This window comes from Falco biarmicus, chromosome 9, assembly GCF_023638135.1.
Source record: "Falco biarmicus isolate bFalBia1 chromosome 9, bFalBia1.pri, whole genome shotgun sequence".
NCBI classification, from domain to species: Eukaryota; Metazoa; Chordata; class Aves; order Falconiformes; family Falconidae; genus Falco; species Falco biarmicus.
In genome coordinates, this window is record NC_079296.1 from 3549590 (window position 1) to 3576351 (window position 26762).

The 26762-nt window shown below is 37.3% G+C and overlaps 1 protein-coding gene across 4 annotated transcripts in view; it reads left to right on the forward strand.

Moving 5' to 3' along the window:
• The window catches only part of DENND1A (DENN domain containing 1A), a 216679-nt gene that overhangs the window by 87386 nt on the left and 102531 nt on the right, over positions 1-26762 (forward strand). For all 4 annotated transcript variants that reach the window (XM_056352995.1, XM_056352992.1, XM_056352996.1 and 1 more), the window contains exons 6-10: positions 2219-2288; positions 3436-3516; positions 5711-5764; positions 12383-12493; positions 20469-20569. In XM_056352995.1, coding sequence (XP_056208970.1) covers positions 2219-2288; positions 3436-3516; positions 5711-5764; positions 12383-12493; positions 20469-20569 — 417 coding nt within the window. The remainder of the gene's footprint in view (positions 1-2218; positions 2289-3435; positions 3517-5710; positions 5765-12382; positions 12494-20468; positions 20570-26762) is intronic.

Here is a 26762-nt window from a genome sequence, read left to right on the forward strand (position 1 = left end):
AAAGCTGACAAGGAGTGTGCAAGTATAACAAATACGGCTATACCTTCCCTTTTGTTGTATGGAGAGTTTGCTGATGTTTTGACATTGGGTGAATATGAGACTTTTGGGGCTATTTTTATTAGAATCACAGAAGCTGGTTTCTAGGTATTGAGCGAAAGAGTTGAGATGGGATTGGCTGGGGTAGTCTCACGGATAGAACCTACAGATTTGTCATGTTTGGTGTATTGTGGTAATAAAGAAAACTCCCTTGAATCTGTAGTGGGATAAGGTTTAACTGTGAACAAACAGGCCCCCGACAGGACCCATAAGTAAATCTCTGAAGAAAGAGCACAACCTGACCTTGGTTTCAGAGCCCAGCGTTGTCCCTGTTGGGTACACGGACCGTTCCTTGTGAACGGTGCTGGGAGTCCAGTCCGTCCTCACTCGTCGCGCTGGGGCTCAAAGTGAAGTGCAATTCCGGCAGGTAGAAGCTGAGGTGACTTGCTTTTGTTTATTGCTTTTATACTGATGCATACATGATAAACACAACAATATTTTAGAAGATTCTCATTTTAATTCTGTATGTGTAGTTTTGCAGCAAGGCCCCTGAGCAGTTAAGTAGAACTTTACACCTTCCTTGGAAAAAGTTTTGGGTTCAGGGAGCTTTCTGCCTTCTTGGTTTGCTGTCTCTTCGAACTCTTCTGATAGATGCCTTGCAAGGATTTGTTTACCAGGTTCTTAATCTCTACTTAGCAGATATGTTTTGAGAGGATTTCTTGTTACTCTTGTAATGGCTTTTAACTCTGCTGAAGTTTATTTAACTAGACAGAAAGAAAGAAACTTATCTTCTAACTAATCCTTCTTGATTGTTTACAATATAATGCCAAACTTAAATGCTGTTTAAAGTGGTAATTGTCTGTCTTTCTGCTCTATTCTAATACATAGTTTGCAAAGATGCTTAGAGTATATTAATTTAAACGATAATACTGTCATATAACACAAAAAGTTAAGTTGCTTATCGGTATATTTTGATAAGCTACTTACATTTTACAGTAGCATTTGCAGGCTTCAAACAAATGTTCGTGATGGAGAGCCATTCGCTTTATCTGTCTCGTATATAGCTTCTCACTTCATTTATTACTAAAAGCTGTACAGTTAGGAACCGTGGGGCACTCAATTCTTTATAGTTGTCAGGATGTAGTCATATTTTATAAAAACTTTAAATCCTGTCTAACTATATCAAAATAGAATCCATTTGCTTCAGAAAGCATCTGTGATTAAAAGAAGAATCAGTTTGTGCGTCACACAAACTTGCTTTCCTATCTGCTGCAGCTGAGGAGAAGTTCCTTGCTGGTATTGGAGCTGAAAAAGGAATTGAAATGAAGAACTGTGTCATGAAAATAGGGCACAGAGTCGTACCAAAGCATACCGTAGTGAAAAGTAACGTCTTAGCTGTCTGTCTTACTTTGTGGAATGGAAATGTAATGTAAATGAAAAAAGATGTGATTTTTCAGCATGTTTGTCTTTTAGTTTTGTTTCTTTATTTCTTTTGTAAGTTGAGTGCAGTTTTGCTGAAGGTAAAGTTTCTATTTGACCTAACTAAGGGCTGGGCTTAATACAATGATGGAACAGATTTGACAACAGTTAAAAAATGAGATACTGGTTATGCGGTTTAAAAAATGCAGTTGTATCATGATTCAGACCAAAATAACTGTCTTCAATCTACTAGGACTCTCAGCAGCTGTACAGATTCAGATACAGGCATTCAACAAATACTTTGGGAAATAGTTATAATTAAAAATGTTCCACCGTACGTGAACATCAGTGTGGATTTATCTTACAGGTTAAAACCTTCCATTGGATTTGTATGTTTGTTACTGACAGGGTGAGAGGGAAGGTGAACTCCCAGCACTCACCTGCCTGACAGTGAAGTTTCTTTACAGCTGGTGCTACATTTGATGCTTGGTGCCTACAGGTGGCTGGAAATGCTGGGGAAGAGTAAATACTGAAGCTCAGTCCTCAAAAGAAAGGGATGCTTCAACCTTCTGGTAGTGTTCGCCTTCAAATGGAAGGTCTGATGTGGCTTTCCTAACAGATATTTATAAAGTGTCATGTCCAGTGGAGGCTGTTGTTAGGATGCATCTGTACAGCAAAGGCCAGCAATCTTGAATTTATTAACTGAGATTTAGCAAGTTAAACGTATGCTTTTTCTTTTTTTTTTTCTTTTTTTGTTTTTTAGTTACCTCCCGTGGTTTGAAGTCTTTTATAAGCTGCTCAATATCTTGGCAGATTATTCAGCAAAAGGACAGGTATTATTCTAAAATACTAACTCTTCTTTTCCCTGCCCCAATATCAAATGTGGGAGTGAGGATGAAAACAAGCTGTTTTAAGAAGTGCTTATATCAGAGGTGACCATGTGAATTATTGATCTGTATGGTGCAGTAATACAGAAGATCATATTCAGCCAAGCTGAAAGCTTGGCAAGTACCTTTGAAAAGTAAATATGCTTTAAAATTATTTTTGGGAAAAGATAAGGGTCAAGAATGTGACTGTGGCTCCAGCATAAGTTATTAGTTTCTCTGCAGTTGCCCATACTGTGCAGGCTTTTTGATTACCTGAACTGTATACAGCATATCCGTGCAATTCCTGTATTGCAGTTTCATGAGTCTTTGATAGATATCTTGTCCAAGTTTACTTGTCCCGTAAAGTAAGTGCAGAACCAAGCTTACCGATGCAAAATACTTACCCACATAGCATCATCTAGCCTAAGCCCTTCAGATGTGTTTTGCTTTTAAAGCAAAACAAAGAAAATTCAGTCTAAAGATAGTGGAAAAAATGTGAACTAAATCCTTAAAATTTGGTTCTAGGTTTTTAAATGATGATTCATGATACAGAGAAAACACATCTATGATTGCAATACCTAGCCTAGTTGCATGTGCTTAAAATATTGCGAGTATAATCTTCCCAGTTAGTTTGCTGCTTTGATTTATTACCATTTAGTGGTAATAATTGTATTTTGCATTTATCAAAATCATTTGCGTTTGAGGTAGAATCACTTAAGATCACATCTTTATCTAAAATGGTTTAAATACATTTGGCTTTACCCTCAGCTAGTGAGTTGTTATAAAAAACTTGCAGTGAAAACTGGCTTGCTCTGAGTTGAGTAACTGTGTAGCGCATAGGTTGGTGACCCAGTATGTTGCAGAAATATGTAGAAATACATACGAAAAAAGTATTCTAAAAAAATCAAGTTATAAACCCCAACTGTCAGAGGAAACTACACTTATTTCTGTTCATAGTCTAATATATAAATCTATTTCATATTTCTCATGCAAATTCTCTAAGCCCCCAATTCCACCAACATTACGCTTGCCCTTCCATCTTGGAGTTGTAGCAATACCTACTTAGTATTTCTTTTTTGTGTGTGTGTGTGTGTGTCCCTCTTTCTTATTTCAGGATAGTCAAAGGAGTGAGCTCCTAGAAACATTTCATAAACTTACCATCCCTGAGCCAGGAACCTCTGTTCATCTTGGAGTGGTAAGTGAAGTGGGAGAGATGTAAACGAAGGTGTTTAATTTTCATTACATATCATAATAGAGGAATGTCAAAAGCAATTCTCCTTTTTGTAACTTGGTACACAGATGGTGTTTTCTTGTGAGGACGCAGAGCTGTGAAATTCCCCTTTTCACGTTTGGGGCCCTCTGTTTCCCTTTCCTTAACCTCAAATGTCTTTGAAATGCTGTTCTTTGGTTGGAGGAAGATTGTGTATATTCCCCATGGAAATTTCTCACCATATCGTCTGTGACCTGCGAGAGGTCACAGAGCAGCAACATGACATTTATTGCCCGCACTTCCCCAGAACTCCTATATCTGGCAAGTATGCAAGGGGGACAAGACTGGGAAGCAAACAGTCACGTACCTGTCATGGCAGCTTTTTGAGTATTAACTGTTTATCACATTTTCTGATTCCTTCTTCTTTTCCTCCCCCCAAGAAAAAAACTTGCACAAAAAAGGATTTATTTCATTTTTATATCTTGTGAGAAAATTAATAAAAGAACACTGAAGGAATAGATGTGGGTTTTTATTGATGGGGTTGTATTTTGAATTTAGTCTTTTGGGGGTTTTGTCTTCAAATTCGTTTTTGCAGAACAATCTTGTGTTCCAGCCTGTAGTGAAAAAACACTGAAGATGCACGTTACTGCAGTTGCCAATTAGTCATTTAGAGTTCACATGGAAACTAGCGGTGTGTGCAGCCACAGTTCTCCCTCTCATTTCCTTTACTCTTTCTTCTAAAGTACTTTTTGGCAACAAGCAGCTTACTCTCATCACTTCACCCTGTAATGTCAGTCGACAGGTAACAGTTGTTTGGCCTTGCTAGGTCACCAGCTGGCAGTAGAAATGTCCCAGTCCTCTTGAGGCTAGCTCTTTTATCAACAGCATCTCTGTTTAGGGGACGAGCTGTCTCAAAAGGCAATGATCAGTTGGGATATTTCGTTTTTTTCATACCAGTGGTTTCAAGGAATGCTGCCGGTCTCCCCTTGTCTCAGACATTTCATGGGTGATGAAGCAAGAAAGGATATAAAAAAGCAGCCAAGGGACTGTTAGCTGTGGTGTCTTTATGCATTTTATTTTGGCTGTTTACAAGTGTATTTTGGGGTCAGGGTGAGTTTCCTATATATGATACAGTTGCGTATGCTATTCCTGTATCTTTGCCTTGCATCTTTTCAACTAAACTAAAACAGTGATATATCAAAAAGCAAAAATTGTGTTTATTATGTCTAGTGTCTATATTCAGTGTAACTGTTACACCCGCTTGCTATTTCGGGTTATAGACTGTTGAGGAAGCACTGAAATGTTTGAGATGTATATGCAAGAAAATTGTGTCAATTGTGGAACTATGCCAAGAATATAACAGCCTTAAAAGCTTCAGTAAGTAATTAATAAGTAGCCCTAAGACAAATTGTGAAAGTCTTAAAAATACTATAAATTGTATACAACATTGATTTACAAAAGCAGTTTAGTCGCATTCGCTCTTTTCCTTTCCCAAAGCCCTAACTAAGAATCATGCAAGTCATGCGTGATCAGATTGGGAACTAGAGTGAACTTGGTCTCTTGGAATGCAGACAATTAAAAAACCGTAACAGTATAATGGATTATGAAATTGCAAGGCCAGTGTAGTCTTTCAAAATGTGTTATTTAAGGCGTATAAAAATGACCTAGAACTTAAGCAATATTTTCAGGTAAGTCGGATCAAAACTTCAGGACGCGTTTCTCAGTAAATTTCCATTAACTTCACCATCGTCTTGAATGAAACTTCCTGCTGCTGCAAGTCGGAGAAGGACCTGCTTGCTGCTGTTTCCTGTAGTCTGTCATGCAACCTGCAGTGGGCTGTGAAAGATGGCTTGAATTATAGGCTGCCTTGGAGTTTCCTTGGCATATGTCATACATTGTGTGAGTCTGTCTGTATCAGCGTCTCTGAAGAACAAAAAAAAAAAAAGTAATCTAACTTTTCAGGAACATTTGATACTTTCTATTTTAATGCATTTCATATTGCATGTGTGATCTGAGAATCCATGCTTTTGAAATCCATGATAAAGAAGACATGCTGGTAGTTGGTAACAAATGTTCTGTCATTTTTACTTAGTTGAGCAACTGCTATTACTAATACCAAGCATTAAATTTAGATTGCTTTTGACAATATTGCAATAATCAATTTTTACTCTTTTTTTAGCACTCTTACTTTACTGTGCCTGACATCAGGGAGCTTCCTAGTATACCTGAAAATGTGAGTACTCTAGAGGACTGTGCACTTAACCATTTCTATTTAATGTCAGCAGCAAAATAGATAACAATTGTTACTTCTGTTTGGCCTACTAATAGATTATATTCTGTAAAATATTGCTGGATGTTGAAGTGAACTTTAGGTGGTTAATTTATAATAAGTATTGGGCGGAAAATGTTATGTTGCTAACTGCAGGAGTACATGACTAACAGGCCTTTTGAAGTACAACATACCAGTAGAATTTAATGTTTGCCATTTCAATTAAGAGAAGATACCAAATGAACAGGAAATTGACAGCATAATTATCTTAAGCTGTAAGTCAAGATATTTATTTTAAAAAATATAAAGCTTTTATTAATATCACCACTCTGTTATTACTTGCTCTTAACATTCCATGATTTCTTGGTTCTGATAAGTGAGGGAACTTGAAATACACATATATAGTTTTAGTCTTCACAAAGTTGGGAAAGAATAGTGATTTGGTAACAGTGTGTAACAGTGTGGTGGTGTTTCAGACCACAATCATGGAGTTAATTTGTGTGAAAACTTGCTCACTACAATAAGTCTATGAAATTCTTGAAACTAATCCTAAGGCAGCTTTGTGATTGTCATTTGAATGAGTGCTGCGGGAGTCATCCTTTACGTAAAAATGCAGAATTATGGTAGAAAGGCATTTCATCCACTTCACCAAGACTTTATGTCAAAAAGAAGACAAGAATCTGTTGAAGTATTCATCTTTACAGATAATTTGAATCAGGGTTTGTTTTCTTCTCGTAAGTTCTGAAGAACTGCTGTTTTAAAAGAAACTTAATAATTTCACAACTAAAGAAGCAATTGGTTTTTCTTCTGCATCCAGACTGACATTTCCTTCTCCCCTTGCTCTCACTGTTCACATAATTTTATTGTTTTCTTGATGTGTGAGACTTGAGCACAACATGAAACTAAAGCTAAAAACTAAACTTGGGAAGTAGTTGTTGGAACCTGCTGGAGAGATAACATACTGGTTTGAAATGACTATTGTTTGAAAAAATGTTTCAATATTTTTTATTCATTAAAGTGTTACGGCTACTTATTAAGTGAAGGCAAGAATAAAATCTTGATAGTACCTTCAGTGTAAGAGTTTGATGTTCAAACATCCATATTGCTGGTATTTAAGGAAGATCAAATACCACTTTGGTATTAATTTGCCTCATTCTTTAAGATGCTGTGAGGATTCAGATACCATATATCCTTACATAAAGCATTTTGTTTAAGTTCAGATGAATATCTAGGGCCTTTGCTTTAAAGGTATAGTATTGGCTGTAGTAGCTCAGGCAGTCATTCTTTTCTTTGTGGTAACATCTTCTGTATCATAGCTACACAACAGCATTCAAGAGCTGACAGTCTGCATTTGTGATTAAAAGCTGAAATGTATTAAGGACAAAATGATCCACTTGTTAGATGGCTTTCTGAAAATGTCAAACATACCTGGTTTCTTTAGGTCCACTCTTTCAGAGATGTTTTAAACCTCACAGAGTTGTCTTCTGTGTGTTTCAGCATGCCTCAGCTTTCTAGCCAGATGATAGGTCTGTGGGAAGACAATGCTGGCATTTGCTTCTCTTACATACTCTTTAATATGCTCCTTCTATGTCTCTTAGCCAAATTTCTATGCCTGACATCTCAGTTTTCTTTCTCAAATGTTTTGCGGTCTGCCTTAGCACCATATACCTTAATTTATGGCATGAAAAAAAAGGGAATCGTCAAGACATTTCATCTTTTTTGTGGATGATTTGTATAGCAGTTAACATTTGGGATTTTTTGTTTCTGTTTTAAAATATTGTTGCTAGCTTTTCTGTGTTGTAGGCTTTTCATACTGACATGTATCCTGTCAGTAAATTTGATAATGTGCTCTCTCTTCTAAGGTGCTTTATTTTTGTAGAAATGTGATCCATTAGGAGTAATTAAAGAGTCAGTTCCTGAATCTTAACCAGCTATCAAATCCTGTCCTAATCCAGACATGAAGTTACTTGTTTATAGGGTTTATATTTTATGTTCATCTCTTCTATGGTAACCATCTCACACTTTAACAATTTTTGTTCAATAAGCCTCAAATCACCTGGAGAGCAAGGAAGGAAGTTCTTTTTCCATTTTGCAGACTGGCAAATTGGAGGACAGAGCGAAATGAGCTAGTAACAGTGAGAAACCAGTGGCAGGGATTAAAAATAGATCATCTGCCTTGGGCCTGCTCTAACTGACATGGAACAGCTTAATAACACAGTACATAGTACAGGCTTCAGGAAGGATAGCTGTATTTATGCTCTGTTGGTTATGTCTGCTGGTGATGTTGTGTTATATTCAAAGGTATGAGTCGGCTTCCCAAAACATTTGAGCTGGAGACATGATGAATGCTCGTGAATCAAAGGCAGTTATAAAAGCAGAGGCCTTGGGCCAGAAGGAGTTGGAAACCCTTTGAAAGCTGAACGCTCAGCCTTCATGGCAGGGAGTGCCATGTGATGCTAAAAAGCATCCACTTTGAGTCACTGAGTGGGGCTGATGTGCCTCAGAGGGAATGTGGCTGTTTTGCTGCAGGTACCCTGTGCAGTGATGTCACCGTGAAGGATGGACTCTGCAGTGTCAGGGGTGACCCAGGGCACCTCTGGGAATAGAAGGGGAAGGAGGTTTCGTTCAATTAACAGATATGTGTGCCCATATAGATAGATATATACACACACAAAATTAAAAAGCTAGGGCTCATTCTAGGAAAGAAAAATAATAAAAATCAAATCCATTGGTCTAACTGTTGCAGTTGGCTGTCTTCTATTTCTCAGGCATTTTCTTTTTTTTTTAATAGTGTAATTTCTTATGCATCCGTTAATGCAAGTTTCATGTAGAGTTGAAGCATACTAGGAAATAATACAAGGGCATTAAATGAGCATAAATCTTCATGGATTTTAATCAATTGGCATGATTTATTCAAAATTCTATGTATCTTATCAGTAATTACATTTTAAAACCTGTATTAGCAAAAGTTGTAGTTCGGCCAAACATTGAAGTTGTGTGTAATGATTAATGGAGAGCTGCACAGAACTCTGTTTGGAATGTTAACAAACTTCTGGGAATGATCTGTTTTCATGCCAGATCAATATGTTTAAGGAGTCGTGAAAACATTTAGCATGGACACTTTTATGTAACAGCTAAGCATTCTCTTTTTTCAGAAGACTTAACTTATATGAAAGATTCATAAATGCATTGTGACTTCAGAAATAAATTGGGTTCGTTGCAGGAAATACAGTGCCAGTCTAAATTTCCTAGTAGTATCTGTTGTGTTTCAGAAATACCAGGTAAGTTAGCAGTCTGAAATGCTGACGTTTTCTTGGTGGTGATGTTCTGGTGTGGTTTTGTATCACTGAGTCCTTTATTTCAGAATGCCTGATTTTTCACTTTATAACTTATGTCTTTTGCTACCTGTTTTTCTTAAAATCACACCCTGCCCCCCCCCCTTTTATTTCTGTATTTACACTATTTGATAAAGTGTATTGTCATCATTATTTTGTTCTCCTAAACAACAGCATGGCATTATAAAAGTGTGTTAGCTGCATACCAGATTACCTAACCTATGTTAGATTTTGGAAGTGTGATATTTTAAAGAAAATGAGCTTCTAAATAAGATGAGGGATTTCCTATAGGAGGATGGAGTGGGAAACCTGACTCTGTTTGATGGACTTGTCCTAATAGGAAATCTACTGAAGTCTTGTAAATGAAGCTGTTCAAGAGCAGTCCAAAATAAGTGACCTATAATCCATGTTACTGTGTTTGAGCTTCACTCTTTGCTGAAGAGAGAGCTCATCAGTTTGTTCCTTCAGTGAGAAATTCTTCGTTAGATGATGGAGGAAAAGTACATTAATTCTTTTTTTTATCTCAAAAGTTAATGTGCGTGTGCATTTACTGGTACGGGACAACAAATGATCCAAATAGGTGAGTGATACAGGAATGAACTTTCAAAGAAACGTAAGGGAATTTTGTAGCACTCACAGTGAGTTTTGAGAGAAATAGCGATATCTGTTCCCATATTTTATTTTGAAAACCCCATGTTTTACTCCCCCAAGAAAGGCTTAAATCCTAGGAAACAAAATACACAACAATTATACTGCAAATTGGAATGCTTTCATTTGTATTTATTTAACTCATTCATGGTTTTGTCACTTACGAGACATGTCTTTCAAAATACATGTGTAAGTCCCAATTTCATCTTCAAAGATGACAGCTTTCTTATAAATAAAACTTAGAACTAACACGTGAATTTCCTTAGTATCAATACATTACCATACAGCCCACATGCTTCGCAGGTGTCATTGACAAATTTCTGAGAGCAAAGACTAAAACCTTGTAAATCTTTCCATCTGAAGGTACGTTTGACTGTCACAGCCAATATTTCACCACGATAAGCTTGATGAAAGAATAATTGCAAATCAAGTTCCCATGTCTATTTTCCTCTCACTAGTGGCTCCTGTTGCCTTATAAACACGTCCATGCACAAACTTGTTTACATCTGCAGGCAGAACGTAGGGATTATGTGCCTCTTTGGCCATGCCCCTAATTTGGGTGGCATCAAAGGGAGTTCAGTGCTACTTAAAATTTCTTTTAATTCACACTATTTGCAGTAATTGTGTCGTCATGCACTGTGTTTTGGTGTCGTAGAAAGATGGGTGAGAGGGGGAAGATGAGCCGTAGAGAAGACAGCTTATGTTTAGACAAAAATATCATGCTAATCAGCACAGATGGGATGAGAAATACAGAAAAAGTACATGATAGTTTAATAGGTTTTTGGCAAAATGTGTTAGCTTTTTTTTTTTCCCCCTCCTTTGAATATACCTGCTGTGGCTATAGCTTTTCCGTAACAAAGACCTGAGTGGTTGTTTTATATTAAGATGTTTGAAGCTAACCGTAACGAGCTTAGTTCTTATCTACATACTGGTACAGAAGTCTTCCAAATACAATGCTTAATTTTTCTTTAGTTCTTTGTGTTTGGATGGCAAGCTGTGGAACATATTTTTGCACAGTATGAAGCATCTTGGCAGACTTCTCAGGCCAAGTATTGGTGGTTTTAGAGTTATCTTTGGATCTGTCAAAAGTGCTAATAGGCTTTGTTGAGCTTCTTTAAGTTTCTAAATCATATTTGCTTTTTGCTTTTCTGCACTTTTTTATTTAACGATGATTAAGATTGCAGTTGAATTCATGACTAATCTAATTTTGCTCTCACATGTGCTTTTTGTATAAGACTGTCTTTATCATATAGCAATCCTTTCATATCTGTAAGAAGCTATTTGGAAACAAATTCCCTAATTCAGCATTTTTGGATGTATTACCTTTTCCTCCATCACCCCCCCTTTTTTTACTTTCTGTGTTTTAAGAAGTGAAGAATATCCTCTATGCACAAAAATCCTTTTTTGTTTGCCTTGCAGTGTAAAAGCCCCTCATTCTAGAAGAGCGTAATACATTTTGACCAAGTTACATACATGGTGGCTTTCTAGTTTTGATAGTAAAGATCTTAGGATCACATTCTGCTGTTTATTAGAAGGCATCTTAAATATTTAGTAAATGATACATGATTCATGCCACTACAGTATGCACAGGGCAATTATGTTGGTAATGATGAATGGATAACGTTGCTGGCTGGTGGGATGATGTGGGGGATGAAGTGGCCATAGCTTCTTGTGCAGCTTGCTCTTTTTTTTTTTCCCCCCATTTAATTCAGTTATTTACAATAATTTTTACATAGTTAATTTTTAATCTTCTGAAGAGAAAAAAACATGGAAGAAAGCTGTGTTGCCTAGGAATTGTATGTGTCAGGTTTCGGCGGTGTTGCCTGCTTGTTTGTAGTCTGTGTCTTGGTCTTTCTATCTAATTTAAAGGCAGATTGCAAATGTGCTTTGCTTACAGTATTCTTCTACTGCAATTGATTTTCTTTATGCTGTATTAACATACTGATCGCTGAAGAAAAATTGGATGTTTGAATCCTGCCTGTTCATCAGAGATGGGCAACCACTGAAATTATGAGAGAGGGAGTTCTCTGTCTCCTTCCTCAGTTTCCCCAGCCCCCCAAGGAAGTGCTTTTTGTCTCCCACCAAAGGAAATGTGTGTCTGAGTGCACACAGTGAGGAGTTCAGACAACCTGTGTAATGTTTTTAGCTTATGTGTTAAATGCCCATGTGTATTTCCAGTTATCAGAATTGTCCTAGCATAGACGGAGCTTACATTTGAATTTGTTGTATTAGAATTGCCCTCCAAGAGAGCTGGTTTTATTGTTGGGTTGTGAGATTTTTTTTGTCCTTTATCAGGCAGCTTTGAAGTTGCCATAAAAGTGACAGAACATATTTTTTTCTCAGAGAAGTATCTTGTATTGAAGAAGCTATATGCGAAACATCATCAATTTTATTATTCCAAGACTTAGCTCCCCAAAAGTTAGGGGAAAGATGTTGCAATTAAGAAGTACTCTGACATAAGATGACATACTGCTTTCTTTCATTAAACCACTTACTGGATGTAGTGTAATAGGAGGATGAAATCTCGTTATTTTTTTTTTTGTTAAGGACGCTTGTTTTTGTAATGTCATGAATCAAAAATTATTTTCTCTCTTCCCAGAGAAATCTGACAGAGTATTTTGTAGCAGTTGATGTCAACAACATGCTGCATCTCTATGCCAGTATGCTGTACGAACGCCGCATCCTCATTTGTTGCAGTAAGCTTAGCACTGTAAGTAAAATGCAGATTAATTCCTTCTATTCACAGCACTTTTTTTCAAATGACAGTCATATATAGGAAATGATCTGATGATCTCCAGGGCCCCTTTTCAACCCCAGCTATGCAACCTCAACTCAATTCTGTGGTTCTGTGTTGCTTTTACTGAACTTCTCTTGGCCTCTAATGTTCAAATGAAATGGCTTTTTTGGGTACAAGAATTCTTGAGGTTGCTTGGTACAAAAATGTACAAACATTTATGCCTTAGTAAAGTCCCTCTTTCGTAACTTAGTTGACAGGAAAAAAAAATAGATAAATGATACTGTCAAATGGATGTTCCAGTGACCTTCTCTGGGTAGGCCAAAGGAGTGGACTAAAATACATTGACAATCCACACTTTTCAGTTTTGTTTGATAAGGTGTAGCCTTAAGGATACTTAGGCTCCATCAGGTGTCTAAGAGATGAAAGGTATCGAATACTCTAGAGTACTCACTTCTAAAAATGGCTGGACATCAAAACAAGCACACCGCATGATTTAGTTCAAAGTTAGATGTCATGCATTTCAAGGTTTATCAGTCAATGAAATTGTGATTTTCTTTATAAAAGAATTGTTAAGTTTTTGTTCTGTTTGCTCTGTAAATGGTTATTGATTGCTTTCCTTTATGAATGACGAGTGTAAGATGGTTTAACTAATTTTGCTTTCTAGTGCTATGGACTAAGTCCTTGAGCGGTCCTTTCTAAAATACAAGCTTTCATTACTGTATGTCCATGACCTACTTTGTGTTTGAGATTAAAACTGCTTCATGGAAATGTGAATACTATTGAAGGCTGAAATTATGTACATAAAATCATGTAAGGATGGCCTGTGTATACAGGGTGAGAAACTGAGAGTGAGTAAGGCTTCATACTTAATCTCAGAAGAACTATTACAATATTGTTTTGAAAGGTAAGTGAAACTAGGAGAGTTAGAATGATCTCTGGGACCTATTAGTAATTATTAAATGTTTACAATCAATCCCTTAGTTAAGTGAAAGAATTGAAATGTTGTGAAGTTTAATACTACAGAAAACTTGTAAAATCTTAAGTTTTCTGTCTGCCAAGTGTTCTATGTCCTCTGTATTAAAACAAGAAAAAGTAAATCCAGACCTGGTAATTGAGTAAAATGAGAGGTGTTTGTTTCAGAAACCTAAAGAATGGAAAGAATAGTAAATTATCAGAGAGGAGAAAAGACGAGAACGGCTATCCAAAGCATTTCAAAATTTGTGTGGTTGGTTGGTTTAATCTCTCCCTTTGTGACAGAGCCTGGGAAGAAGAATTACTTACCTGTCACTTTGCCTTCCTTAATGAGCCATTTCACAAGTAGCGTTGTGTTTTCTTCCCTATCTTTCTGCTATTTCTCTTCCTTTTGCCTCTGTCCAAGATAAAAGCATGTCTGGTTCTTCGGTAGGGAGGGGTATTCATACTGTGTGTTCTTATCTTACAACTTTATATATAAACTGCTCCAAGATTGGAGTGACAGTGTAAGACAGGTTTGAAGTGTTGGGCCAGAGCCAGTGATTCCTTGCCTGCACGCTCTGCTCTGCATGTTCCAGCAGTAGGAACAAGCTGCATTATTTTATTTCAAACTGTGCTCAGCGGAAGCCAAGACCTTGTAACTGGAAATGTACCAAACTGAGAATTCTCAAAGTAAAGCGAGGGTGGTGTGGTGGTGAGAGGGATTGGTTTCTTTGTTTTTAATTTTTAGGTTTTTAACAAAAAGGTGGAAGAGACCTATTTGCGGTTAATTTCTTCTAACTTTGAGAGACATGGCATGCTTCATGCTTAAGGCTTGAATTTAATATGAGGTGAGAGAGAGAAAATGAAGCAGTCCTGGATAGAAAGTCTTTCATGGTGAAGTGAATTCTATGCTGTAATATATCATATCAAATTCAAATTTTGATTTGAAATACCCTTAATATAGTTAAGTTGAATAAGATTTAGAGGTAACTGAATGAGGCTGTGTTTATTAGCTATCCTATAAACTATGTGTACTGAACCTATGGAAGAATTATTATTGATTTCTTGGATTTTTTTTCTTTTTTCCATCCAAAAGGAAACTCAGTTTCTAAAAATGTTAAAGCAATTTTTCACGTTCTGTTTCTTTATGTATTCATGAAAAGCCAGATATGAACCAAAATACATAAAAAAACCCTTTTGCTTGGCAGAAGATCACCTGCTGGTGGGAGCATGCTGTTGCAAAAATGAAATGAGCTTTCCTTGCATCCAGTATTCTCTCTTCCATCATAACTTGCTCATGCAGCCCTGCTGCAACAAGGCATGTTAACTATTTGTGATAAGGACAGCAGCAGGTTGCCTCTCATTATAAAAAAGTGGCTTTCATGAAGCCTGATGACTGTTAAAAGACTTAAACTGGTGAATTTCTGTGATGTTTCTGTTTGGCTCCATCATACTGAGGTGTATTTCTTTACGTAATTTTTCTGTTATTTTTTGAGTGTTAGTACAAAGCAAAAAATACCATTCTGATGTGGAAACCCTTTTGTTCCTGGGAGTTGAGAGCTTCCCATGTCATTTCTTCCAAGTCACAGAGAGCTGTAATACACAACCTGTTATTCTCTGGTTGGTTTCTGACATGCCTTGGCGCTCAGAGGATAAGGAAATGGTGGTCCTTAAGAAAAGACAGCACATGATTAATAGCATTCACCAAATGTCCTTGTGATGCAACATAGGTAAGGGCTTGCACAGGTCTTGTTCTACAGGATCTTACATGATTTTAAATGTACGAGCTCTTCCTTCCCAAGAGCTCTGTTGCTGTGTTATAACCTGCCAGTATAGATCTTGACCTGCTTTTGCAACAGCCCGGCTTTCAGTGCTTAGTTCTTAGGTAGCTTAGTCTTAAGCTTTCTACTTTGTTTTTAGCCCTGAATAATGCAGAGAAATGATCTTACAAACATGCAGAAGGTGGTCATTTCTTCCAGTATATATTGCACATTTGTAGCGATGTACTGCATCTGTAAAGCAGTGTGGTGCATATGCATCAGGAGAGAGAGTAAAATGCACTGGGAAATGGCCTGTTGATCACTTTATAACTTTTATATGTGTGACAAAATCCCATTGTTTTAATTTGCTCAAATAAGGCTTTGAGTATTAAATATAAAACTGTGAAAAGTGAATTAGGGAGTCAGTGTCTCTCTTACATAGCTATCTTTTTACGTTCTCTAGCAACAGCTGCAGGAAGCTGAGGTAGTGGAACTAATCTTATTTCAAAATGCTGGATTCCTGTAGTTTTGACAGTTGGGCATTTCTCAGGCTGCCTTATTATTAAGTGCTTGTTTTCTGTATGGCAATCACTAATCAGGTGAGGTCTCCAGCAAATATGCTATTTCTTTTTTATGAGCCCTTATCTTGGCGGAGTTGAAGGACAGTACTGGTGCTTACCCATGGTAGTAGGTTATTTGAATTCATGCCAGATAGCAAGGTGGGAGTACATCTCAAAAATAAGTGACAGGTTCTGCTCAGATGTCTGCAGTGTTGAGCATTATGTCTGTTTAATCTTTTCGTGCTGAGTTTTAAAACCAATGGGAGGGGGGCTTGGAAGGGGCCTCCTTGGATTACTGAGTTCACTCCTCTACAGCGGCAACCATGTTATATAATAACGTCAGGAAATAATCCATTTGATCCTCACAGAAGCAATTGTACAGTAAGAATTAAATTTTTAAACAGTATTTTTTCCAGACATCTTTTTGATTTGGAGAACAGAAACAGAAAACATAAAGGATTTAGGAATATAGAGGAAAAACTACAGTGGGGAGGTATATCCTTTTTTTCTGCTGCATATTTTGGAGCTAGGCTATGGCTTTCATCTAATCTGTGAGAGAGGAGCATCTTTTCCAGTAAGAATAATACAAAGGTAAGTTGAGATACAATGGGATAGGGATAAATCTTTAGTGTTTTGTGAGTCATAAACGTAGACTAAATTAAAGGTTTTGTAGCTTTTTTTTGGCTTTAATTAGTGTCCCAACATACCAATATTTCCATCCCATATGGACCATAAAATAATGTTCACCTGCTAATAAAATACTGAGAACGACTGAACAGGTGCTCATTCAGGTACTTGCTGTACCCAGTCTGCTTCCCAGGGTGCTATTTCCTTAGGACAGTGGTTCAAATCTGGTTTAAATTCTTGCGTGTTCTCACTTAGGGAAACACGTTATCAGCAGTGGGGGGCTGTGGAGCTTTGTGGACCCTCATGTTGTGACACTTGCCAAGTCCAGCTCTGCTAAGGTGAGGAGTGGCTGTGTAGCTTTCATGGGAGATAAAATGAAAACCTAAGGGATGTTAAAAGAGGGTCAGACAAGACTGCCTCCAGATTTTATCAATATTTCTTGAGACAGTTTAATGAAATTGTGGAGATGCTGGAGTGGGTGTTAAGATGAATGGAGATGAACCGGTACTATTTGTGCAGATGAATGTCAGTAATTAAACAAAATTTTTGGCCAGATTATCTGTGGTTCAATATGGTAGAGAACTGGTAAAGAATGTAGGCCAAGAGATGGACATGATAGACAAGACAGAAATCAGGGGTGCAAACAGATTTTGTTTGCAGCCCTGGTAAGTGGGATGACTGTGCAGCAGTGAGCAGCTCAGTGAAGAGAAGCTTCATTGCTGCACACCACGATGCAGCTGCTGAAGTCTGAAGAAAGTAAGATCAAAATGGATTCTGGAAAAAGAAACACAAGAAGAAATACAAGTCTGAAGGATGATATGATCTGGTTACAGAAATTTCTATTTGGAGTTGAAAACTGGGTGTACTAGCATTCTCCCTTAAAGAAACTACAGTTCTTTGAGCCATAGTTTTATGAAGAAAGTTGAAACCTGTCACTATCAGAACTAGAACAAGTGAAGGCAGAAGCAAAGGCTGCTGGGGAAGAGTAAATACGCAAAAGAAATCCATGCCTCAAATCTTAACAATTGTTAAATATCTAGATAAGATTGAACTATGTTGAATTCTTCAAAGCTGTTCAAGAAATTTTCATGGCACGGGACAGTTTGGTGGTCTTGAGGGTAAACAACTGGCTAAAATGTTGAGGGGGAGAAAGTTGAGAAAAGTTTATGGTTTTTCTAATTCTGGAAGTTGCTAAGCAGTCCAACAGTGTTCTACTCTGGAAGCTGTTCAATGTCCTCGTGAAAAATTATTTTTAAAAAGGAGAAAAAAAGTAGCAGTAATTTTGTTGCATAGCATGGATAAATGTAAAATAATGCTTATGGGAGAAAACGCTTCTAACCATGTAAGCAATCAGGGTCTGAATAACTCAAGTGATTATTACCACTCTGAAAGAGAAAGTGGAGGTTTTTTAAAAGAGAGATCCATCGATCTATGAAAATGCCATCTTATTACTCAGTTGAAGGCTTAGAAGCCAAGAAAAATTATTATGAAGAGAGAGAGAACAAAAAAGAAGGCGTAGTACCACTAGATAAGTTCATGGCTTGCCCACATTGAGCACGAGTTCTTATCTACTCCAGATAAAAAATGATAAAGTAAAAGAATGAAAAGTATAGAGAAGTGTAACAAGAGCAAGTAAATAAAGAAAATAATCTCTCAATTATGGAAAGCAGAGTAGGATCCACCAGTATCTTTACCAGGCTAAGTAGAGAACTTGATAGAAATAGAGAAAATCATGTATGTCTCTTAGAAGATAAGTAGGAGATACTTTTCTTGTTTATTGTCTCAAAATGCTCAAAACTCAGAGCACACATTAAAAACTGTGAGGAAACAGGCTCAAAATGAATGGATGGGGCAGCATTTTTTAATGTATTTATTTGAATTCATTGACACACAAAATGTTAGCTGCAAGCTGGTGGTGGTAATGGAGAAAGTGGGAAATACCAGTTTTATTGATGAATGTTTTAATCAGTGGTTTTAATAATTTGTTGACCACTGTTGGGCAGAATACTGGGAGGCAAGGGGGTTTTGATCTGGCTTAGTAGGCCATTCTTTGTCTAAGGTTTTCCTTGATTAGGTGATAGAGTGATTTGAACTCAAAAGCATTATTAAACAGACAGATTATTCATATGTATTAGCCACAATAATGATATCTCTCAACTAGGTACAAAGTATAGCTTAAAATTCTGGCTTTTCAAACTGGAGGAGTTTATGTCTGATATTTTTGTCATTAAAGTCCTGTATGGGTTTACACCCGGCACACTGGGTCTTGGGCTCTAAACAGGTTTTTTAAATCTCTGGCTATTTTGAGCTGTAAATTGCGAAGTATATTTTGGTTCATCTTTATAGGCACTTTTCTGTTTTTGAAAAACACCTGCTTGCAAAGCTCATACCTCACCGTGGTTCTTATCTGAACCGCGCTGCAAAGCACAGTAATTCTCCAAAAAATTCCATGTTCCCTTGGTGTATTCTCATTGCTTACCCAGATCTGTATTGTTCAGAGGCTTAAAAATAGCACATGAAATATGTGCCTGTCTTCCATCTTCTTGCCTAATGACCTGCATTTTAATCAGAAAACCAGGTTCTATTACTTAGAGAAACAGAATTGGAATTACATAAAGGCTTTGGCATTGAAAGTAAGCCAAACTACATCCAGAGTTAGAGATGATTTTCCCTGACATGGAGCCTTAAGAGACTGTATTAGCTCTTCTAGACCATTTTCTTTCTCAGTCGTGGGTTCCCTATGAAGAGGTGTATAATTCAGTAGTCTGTCTTAATGGAAATTAATAATAATGAGGGTCATTATTTATTTTTTTTTTAAGGTTACACCACATCTAACTGAATTAGGATTAATGTCACCATTTGCCTTTGCTTAGTTTCATCTCACACAACTTCAGGGCCACCACAAGGACCTCAGTCCTTCAGAATTTGTCTTTTTGGCATTTGTAAGCAGTGTTCTCCCTCCTTCCTATTGTCCAGACAAGCATTATATGCTCGATTTCATTGTATCTTCAAATAACTGGTAGGCTTTTGTTGAGTATCGTTTTCAAAATGGGTCTCACAAGTGAAACACGTAGTAGTTGTGCTGGGTATCATTTGAGATTAAAAGACACTCTAAACTGCAAAACACTGTCAGGGTGGATGTGATTGCCTGTCACCTCTCAGTCCTTTCCTTGTATGTGTCTCTTTGTATCAGTGTTCGGATTAATTTATTTTCTGTTTTTCCAAGTGCGTGTGTGTGTATTTTGTGGTATTTTGACTATAGTTTTGACTGAGATTTCTTATTGAGGATTGCCACCTTCTCCATTTTAATATCCTTAGTGAATGTGACAAATATCCTGCTTATTTTCTTTTCCAAATTATTAATTATCATTTGAAATAAGATTGAGAGACATAATTTCCTCCAAAGCTCTGTGATGATTCTCCCCATGGCTTGACTGGCACTTACGTTTGCTGTTTGTGATCTTTTCCATTCAGTACCTGCTAACAGCAAAACTATTCTGAATGAGTTTTTAACAATATAACTGAGAAATTCATAGGATCCAATGATTTGGTGAAAGGCAATTAGATAAAAATCCCTTTTAAATAATAAAAATCTAGCCAGTGAGTTTAGTATGACATATTCTTAAGAAACATATGCCACATTTTTTTCAATTTCTGTTTTAATTTCAGTGCAGCTTTATGGTATTTAATGAATGGTAATTACCAGGATTGGGGGATTTGCCTTTACTATTTTTTAGTTCTCATTGTGTTTTCATTTCCATGTTTCTGTTGCTTTGTAGAACACTGGGGGTTTTTCTCAGGTTTTCTTTGTTGAATGAATCACGTTCTCAGCTGTTTACAAAGTCAGTCAAATGACAACCACCATAAAGCAGTCATCCTTCACCCACCAATACCTTTTTTTTTTTTTTTTTTTAACAAGAACGTTGTATATTTGCTAATAAAGAATGTTGATATGAGAGCAGAATGGATAGGGTTTTTTGTGCTAACTTTACCTTTCTAAGCTTGGTTTTTCTTTTATTTATGATTCTGTTTTAATATGTTTTTCAGTTAACTGCCTGCATTCATGGGTCTGCAGCTATGCTCTACCCGATGTTCTGGCAGCATGTTTACATTCCTGTTCTGCCCCCACATCTATTGGACTACTGTTGGTAAGGCTATATTTATGTGTGTATGTATATATATATTACATATATGTATATATATCACTTACATTCACAACAGTTTTCACATTTCTGTATAGCAAGTCTTAAGTCCTCTTATGATGCAACTGTTACTCTAAAAATATATCAGCATATTAAGGAAGCAACTGACCTAGTAAGTAAAAAATTTATTTTCATGGCAAGATATAATGGTCTAGCAGTATGTTGAAATACTCTTAATACGGAATGCTACAACTTCGATATTGTATAATTAAAATCTCTTTTCAGCATATCTGTGTTAAATGTTAAAATTTGAATTAAGACTCCAACAGAAGAGAATACAGTGGAGAAGATACTCTCTTTTTTCTGCTTCCCTGAACTTCTCTTGGGGATGGGGGAAAGCTATTCATTTTCCTGCAGTGATCTTTTATTACCAGTGTGTGTTTAGAACATGCTATTTACCTTATTTAGGGGAATGAATGTAAACCTTTCAAAAACTTACTCGTTATTGTGATGTGACAAATTTTGGCACAGCCCATGCACAACCTCATATAATGACAAAGCTGGCCCTGTTTCGACCAGGAGCTTGGAGAAGCTGCCGTCCTGAGGTTCCTTCCAGCCTGCTCTATGATTCCACACTGTCCAGGTGGTATAAGAAGCCTCATACTCACTGTAGGGGTCTGCAGGTTAGCGTGTCCTTAGCGTATGCCTCGGGCTCTGTGGCTGATGGTTCAGAAGCCTGCCTACAGCACCCCTCAAAAAAGTCTCACAGTTGTAACTTTTTTTTTTAGTGCAGAGTCAGTTTAACCTGCTCAGCCGTAACATCACCTCTCCCATTTGCTGTGCACAGGAATAGTGGATGAGCACTCTGAGTAACTAACAAAGAGGAGGTTTAAGATGCTGCTCTTTCTGTTATCAGGCATGCTGCACATGCTCAGTTTGTGTGACTTGCAGGTGGGGTTTTTTTCTTCCCTCTGTGTACGCAACAGGGAGATGAATTTTGCCCAAAATGAGTGGCCTTATCTTAGGCTTCCTAGAGAAGTTAAACTTTCAAGCCCTGTTAGAGAGCTTGGATTTATTGCTTGAGCATGCAGGGACGGAAATAGTGAGGCCAAAGCTTGGCTGGAGTTTGAGGGATGTAAAGGGTAACGAGAGGCTTTTACAGGCTTGGAAGCAAAAGGAGAGCACAAGGAAAACATGGACCTGCTGCTGCATGGTCACACAGTCAGGTGATGAAGGAGATGGAAAAGGGTGAGGGACTCAATGCCTTTGTCGTTCCTGGCAAGCCCTGCTGGCTGGCTTTCGGGGCTCCCCGTGTAGCAGAAATGCTTGTGGGAGAGTGGTGCTTAATGTGCTTTTGGAGATGGTTTGGAAACATAGAAACAGCCTCCCTCTGCCCCCTAGCATTTTAAAAAGTCCTCAGAAAAAATAAACCCCAAACTTAAACTTACTGAATCATATGATACCATATTTTAAGTGTAGCTCTTAGTGTGGAGGTTGGCTAGTTTTTTTTAAGAAGGTTAGTGTTCTGTGTGACGCTTTCCCTGCATTTAAGCAAGAGCAAGGAACCAGCCAGGATAACTCACTTTAAGTGAAGTGCTAGGAACTGAAACATGCAGATTTAAAGGAAGCTTGTTCCTCTGCAGATGATTTAAATGTTAAGTGTGTGCCTATGTCGAGGATACACAGAATGGGATCTGCAAACTGTTATCTCCTGTAGAAACGAACGTTCAATTTACTCACTTCACAGGAAGGGCAAGTTCTAGTCATTTGCACTGCCAGCAGGTGCCCTTTCTCTGCATAATGGCCTTCGCATGTGTAATTAACACATGAAGGCTGCTGCTGCCAGCTTTTTCTTCAGGTACATGCTGCTAGGAGTTTTCAGGACAACGATGTGGACCACAAGAGGCTTTTACGCTGGGTTTGAAGATGAGGATTTCATCGACTTTCTGACAAAGACATGTTAAAAGGGGCAAAGTCCAGATCCCACAGTTGGGAGCAGAAGTGCGCAAAAAGCAAACACTTGGGCAGTGTACCCAAGGAAATAAAGACACAAGTCACTGAGCTCTACTGAATGAATTCTTTCATGGTGTAACACCCTGTCCATATAATGAATGAGCCAGCTAGTGTGTGAAAAGTATGATTTAAAAATGTTTAATTATTAGGCAGATTGCAATTACATGCTCACAAATACAACAACTGATTACCTTAGCCAGATATGAACTTTAATTGGAGAGGTAGCTACACACACTATAATTGTTGAATAAGTCAATTTAACAACAATTTATGTGCCATAAATATATTTCTCAAAATAGAGTCCATCTATTTTGTAACCATGTGAACTTAGAGACATCATTTTTGCCTAGGAGGACTGAGAAATCAGTTCCGTGCTCTCTGCTTTAAGATAGTGTTACCGCGTATTGGTGTTAATCTCTTGGGGGAAATGACCTGAGATTATTTAAAATAAAAGTGTGTAATTTAAACTATTGCTTGGTTATTTCTTTTGAAAATGTGATATATGAATTTTAAAGAGCTGAAATGGAAACAAAATTTAAAGTAATGAGAATTCTTCAGTTTTTATGAATATAGAATATCATGTTCATTTAGTTGACTGTCCATTTATTGACTGTTCTGTGTGATGTTTTTTGAATCTTCTCTTTTGAAAATCACAAAGGGTACATAGACTGTTACTTGTGATCTTTGAAAGTTTTTGAAGAAATAATCCACCTGTGATTATTTGCTTTTAATGTTTGAGTTGTGGTGGAAACTTTTTGTATAAAGGAAACTTCTAAGGTCCCGACTGATACACTGACAACTCCATGGTGGTTCTATTTCCTTGGGAGGGAAGGGGTCACAACACCCATTGGATCTTTCCAGAGCTACAAAAAGATAGAATAGCTTTCTTTTCAGAGAACCGAACGGGTAGAATAACTAACTCTCCTCCTACCACTTGAAGATCCTTTTAGCCATCTTCATGTAAGAGAAACTTCAGGCTTGGTGTGGAGAGTTCCCTTTAGCTGTTGAGAGAAGTGCGCTTTCCCACCAGGAAAAGGTGGTTGGCTGGATATTGTTGCAGGTGAATAGCAACTCTGCCACAAACATGCTCAATGTGAATCTGTTCCACATTTTTTTCTACAGCGTTTTGTCTTTTATTTACATTTTACACCAAGTACTTTCAAAACACTGTGGTTTCTCATTTTTTCAGTTTGCTCTTTGCTGATTTTTTTTTAACTTACAATGCATAAGGGAGACAATTTTCTTTCCATTTCCCTCTTGAAATGATTTTTTTTAAACTTAGTATTTATGTTCCCCTACATTCGTCATTCACATACTTCACCACAGAATTGAAAATGCCAAAAGCCTGTGTCTTCAAAATGTTTGTTCTTGATATGCTTGCTCTCTGTACAAGGGATGCTGAGTCAATAATCATGGTGTAGTACCTTGTACATGTATCTGGAATTACTTTGATCATCTGATCCCTATCATTTACATTAATGAGGGTGGGGAAGGGGAGCAAGGGGAAGAGTGCTATCCTTTATTTTTATTTTTTTAATTAGGTACCATTCTTCGATATATTTTCAGCCCAGGGAAAGATTTTGGGTGGAGGAGATGAGAAACTGGTGATAATCCTATCATTAGTTTTCACACCTTAATGCATGATTGCTTGTTCCTTTGAATACAGAACAACAGAGGAAACCTATGGAGCACTGCTGGTTGTTTTTTGGGTCTTTTGTGGTTTTGTTTTTTTTTTTCTAATTTAAAAAAGTACCTGCCAGCAGGTGCCAAAAGTACTGGTTAATGAGATACTGCCACCAAGCATCAGTAGCTAACCACATACAACTACTTAAATTTGGCCAGATCTTGTCCGTGTATTTTGTTGTTGGGAATTTAAACATTTCTTGATGTGAAAGAAACAATCTATTAATTTTCTAACTGCTTCTTCCAGTTTGTTTTTCATGTGGCATAAAAACACTCCCACTGTGTCTGTTTTCTTCCTTTTTTGCTCTCAGTGTCTGTGTTTAAAATTAGCCTGTAAGAAAAGCCTGTCTTTGCTGACCTGGTAACACAGCTTAGTACGTTCTCTAAGTCCCAGAGCATTGTCACTTGGGTTATTCTGTGGGCTTTTACCAGAAGCAACAGTATATTTTCTAGGGTGATTAAAACAGTCTTTTATATTAGATAGACTGCTTAGCAGCCAACATTAATATATTCTGAGAGCACCCTGGCACAGCTGCTGAACAAACGTTTCTATTGGTGCAGTTTTCCCTTTCTCCAGGAGTTGGGTTTTTTTTAGCTCCCTTTCTCCTGTTTTCTAAATCTGCATATAGTTCAATATGCTCCTTTAAGTAGGTGGAGGGGGTAACTGGAGGGCAAGTACTCCTGCTGCTCTGGAAACAATGATTCCTTCGTCATGAGCCTCTTGGTAGGCATTTTGATTTAGCCTGGTACATCTGTGTACTCACTAAAAGCTCTTGTAGTTGCTCTTCTGGTTTCTTAGCTGTACGTTTTCTACATCATGCCAATTTATACAGTCAAGTTTCTAATTTGCATCAATTAGCTCAACAAATTTCTGATTGAATTCTGTTGCATTTCAGTGAGTAATGTGAAGAGAAATTGGGAGACTACCTTAGAGAGTAAAGTACTAATGATGTGAGAGTGACGCATCAAGTCAGTATTTGTGCATCAAGACATGAACTTAGTAAATGTGATCTAATCAGTTTTCCTGTAACAATGAAGCAAAATGGTGCAAATCCCTGTGTGGCTGTAAACTGTTAACTTTTTTGAGATCCTTGGGTTTTACATTACTTTTTCTGGTGAATTGCAGTATTTTTTAAAGGTGGTGGTTTTTTTCAGTTAAGAGGAAATGTCCCTCTATTTCACCTGCTTCTCTTCCAATTAGTAGTTGCCCACCTCTTGGGAGCATAATTAAGAGGTCTCTAGTTAGCCTAAGGAAACGAATTAAAGAAATTGTAAAAATGCAACTGTAATAAATGGGCAATATATAGCCATTAAGTCCACAATATCCATATTCATGCTTATGCATTGCTACTTTAATGATTTGATATTTACCTATATAACTCATTTGATTATAAATAACGCTGATTGCACTGGGAACCAGTGTAGCACAAGAGAAGTAATAACCTTTCTCTTTGTTCCAAAAGACTTAGGAAGGCATTTTGTTTAAGCAGTAAATATGCGCAGTAGGAATTGATACTTCTTAATTTTGCACTTAATGGATATTGGCTGCCATCAAACAACTCTGAGTAATTAGTAGTTGTGGTTGTAAGAAGCCCCAGGAATGATGAAGTGTCAAGCAGTAGGCAGAGACTGGTCTGAAGGGCAGTCTTTAAGCTGTCATGAGTCCCAGAAGGATTAAAGGTTGGTGGAGTGTTTCTCCTGTTTATACAAGCAATGTGTCTTACTGAAGTTCACTTGAAAGGCTTGGAAATACACTTCTAACCTGATAAAATATTAAAAACTGCTTGAGAGTTTCATGTCTCAGGACCTGAGTAGCAGTTAGGAAGAGCTATTGAACTATTGTATTGTGTTCGGAATGGGGGAGAGGAGGAACACAACATTCCCTTGTACAGGATGGTAGCTGAGTATTTCAGTAATGGTGTATGATTAACACGAGATAAAGAAAAATGGTGACAAAAGCAACTTATGAAGCCTGAGATGAACCTTCAACAATTACTTTGAGGTGTGTTTCCTTTTCAGTCAGATGGAGTGATTACAGAAAAATATAATCTCTCTGGTTGATTTTATTTGAAATATTTATACTCTTTACCAGAACTATATTTTGTTGAGGTTATTTATGATGTTTGCATAGTTAAACTTTTGGGAGTGTAAGGAGCTATCATGGTGACTTATCCTTAACATATCTTTGTATTTGCTTTGCTGTTCACGTGTCATTGAACAGTGATGTCATTTCTGATACAATGAATTTTGATAACATAGTTACTCAGATAATTTGAGTTTTGTTATTCATGGAGAAAACTTTCAGGTCCACATTTGGGTGATTAACAGTAATGGTTATTTTAAAGCAGTTTTGAATAAATAAATTTCACACACACACCTTCAAAAACAAGTGCTCCATATATGCATCAGAGATCCACTTTTCTCCAAACCTGTCACCTTTCACACAAGATGAAACCTGCATTTGTTTCCCTTGATTCTCTGCTGGGATGTTTGTAGGTGCCTC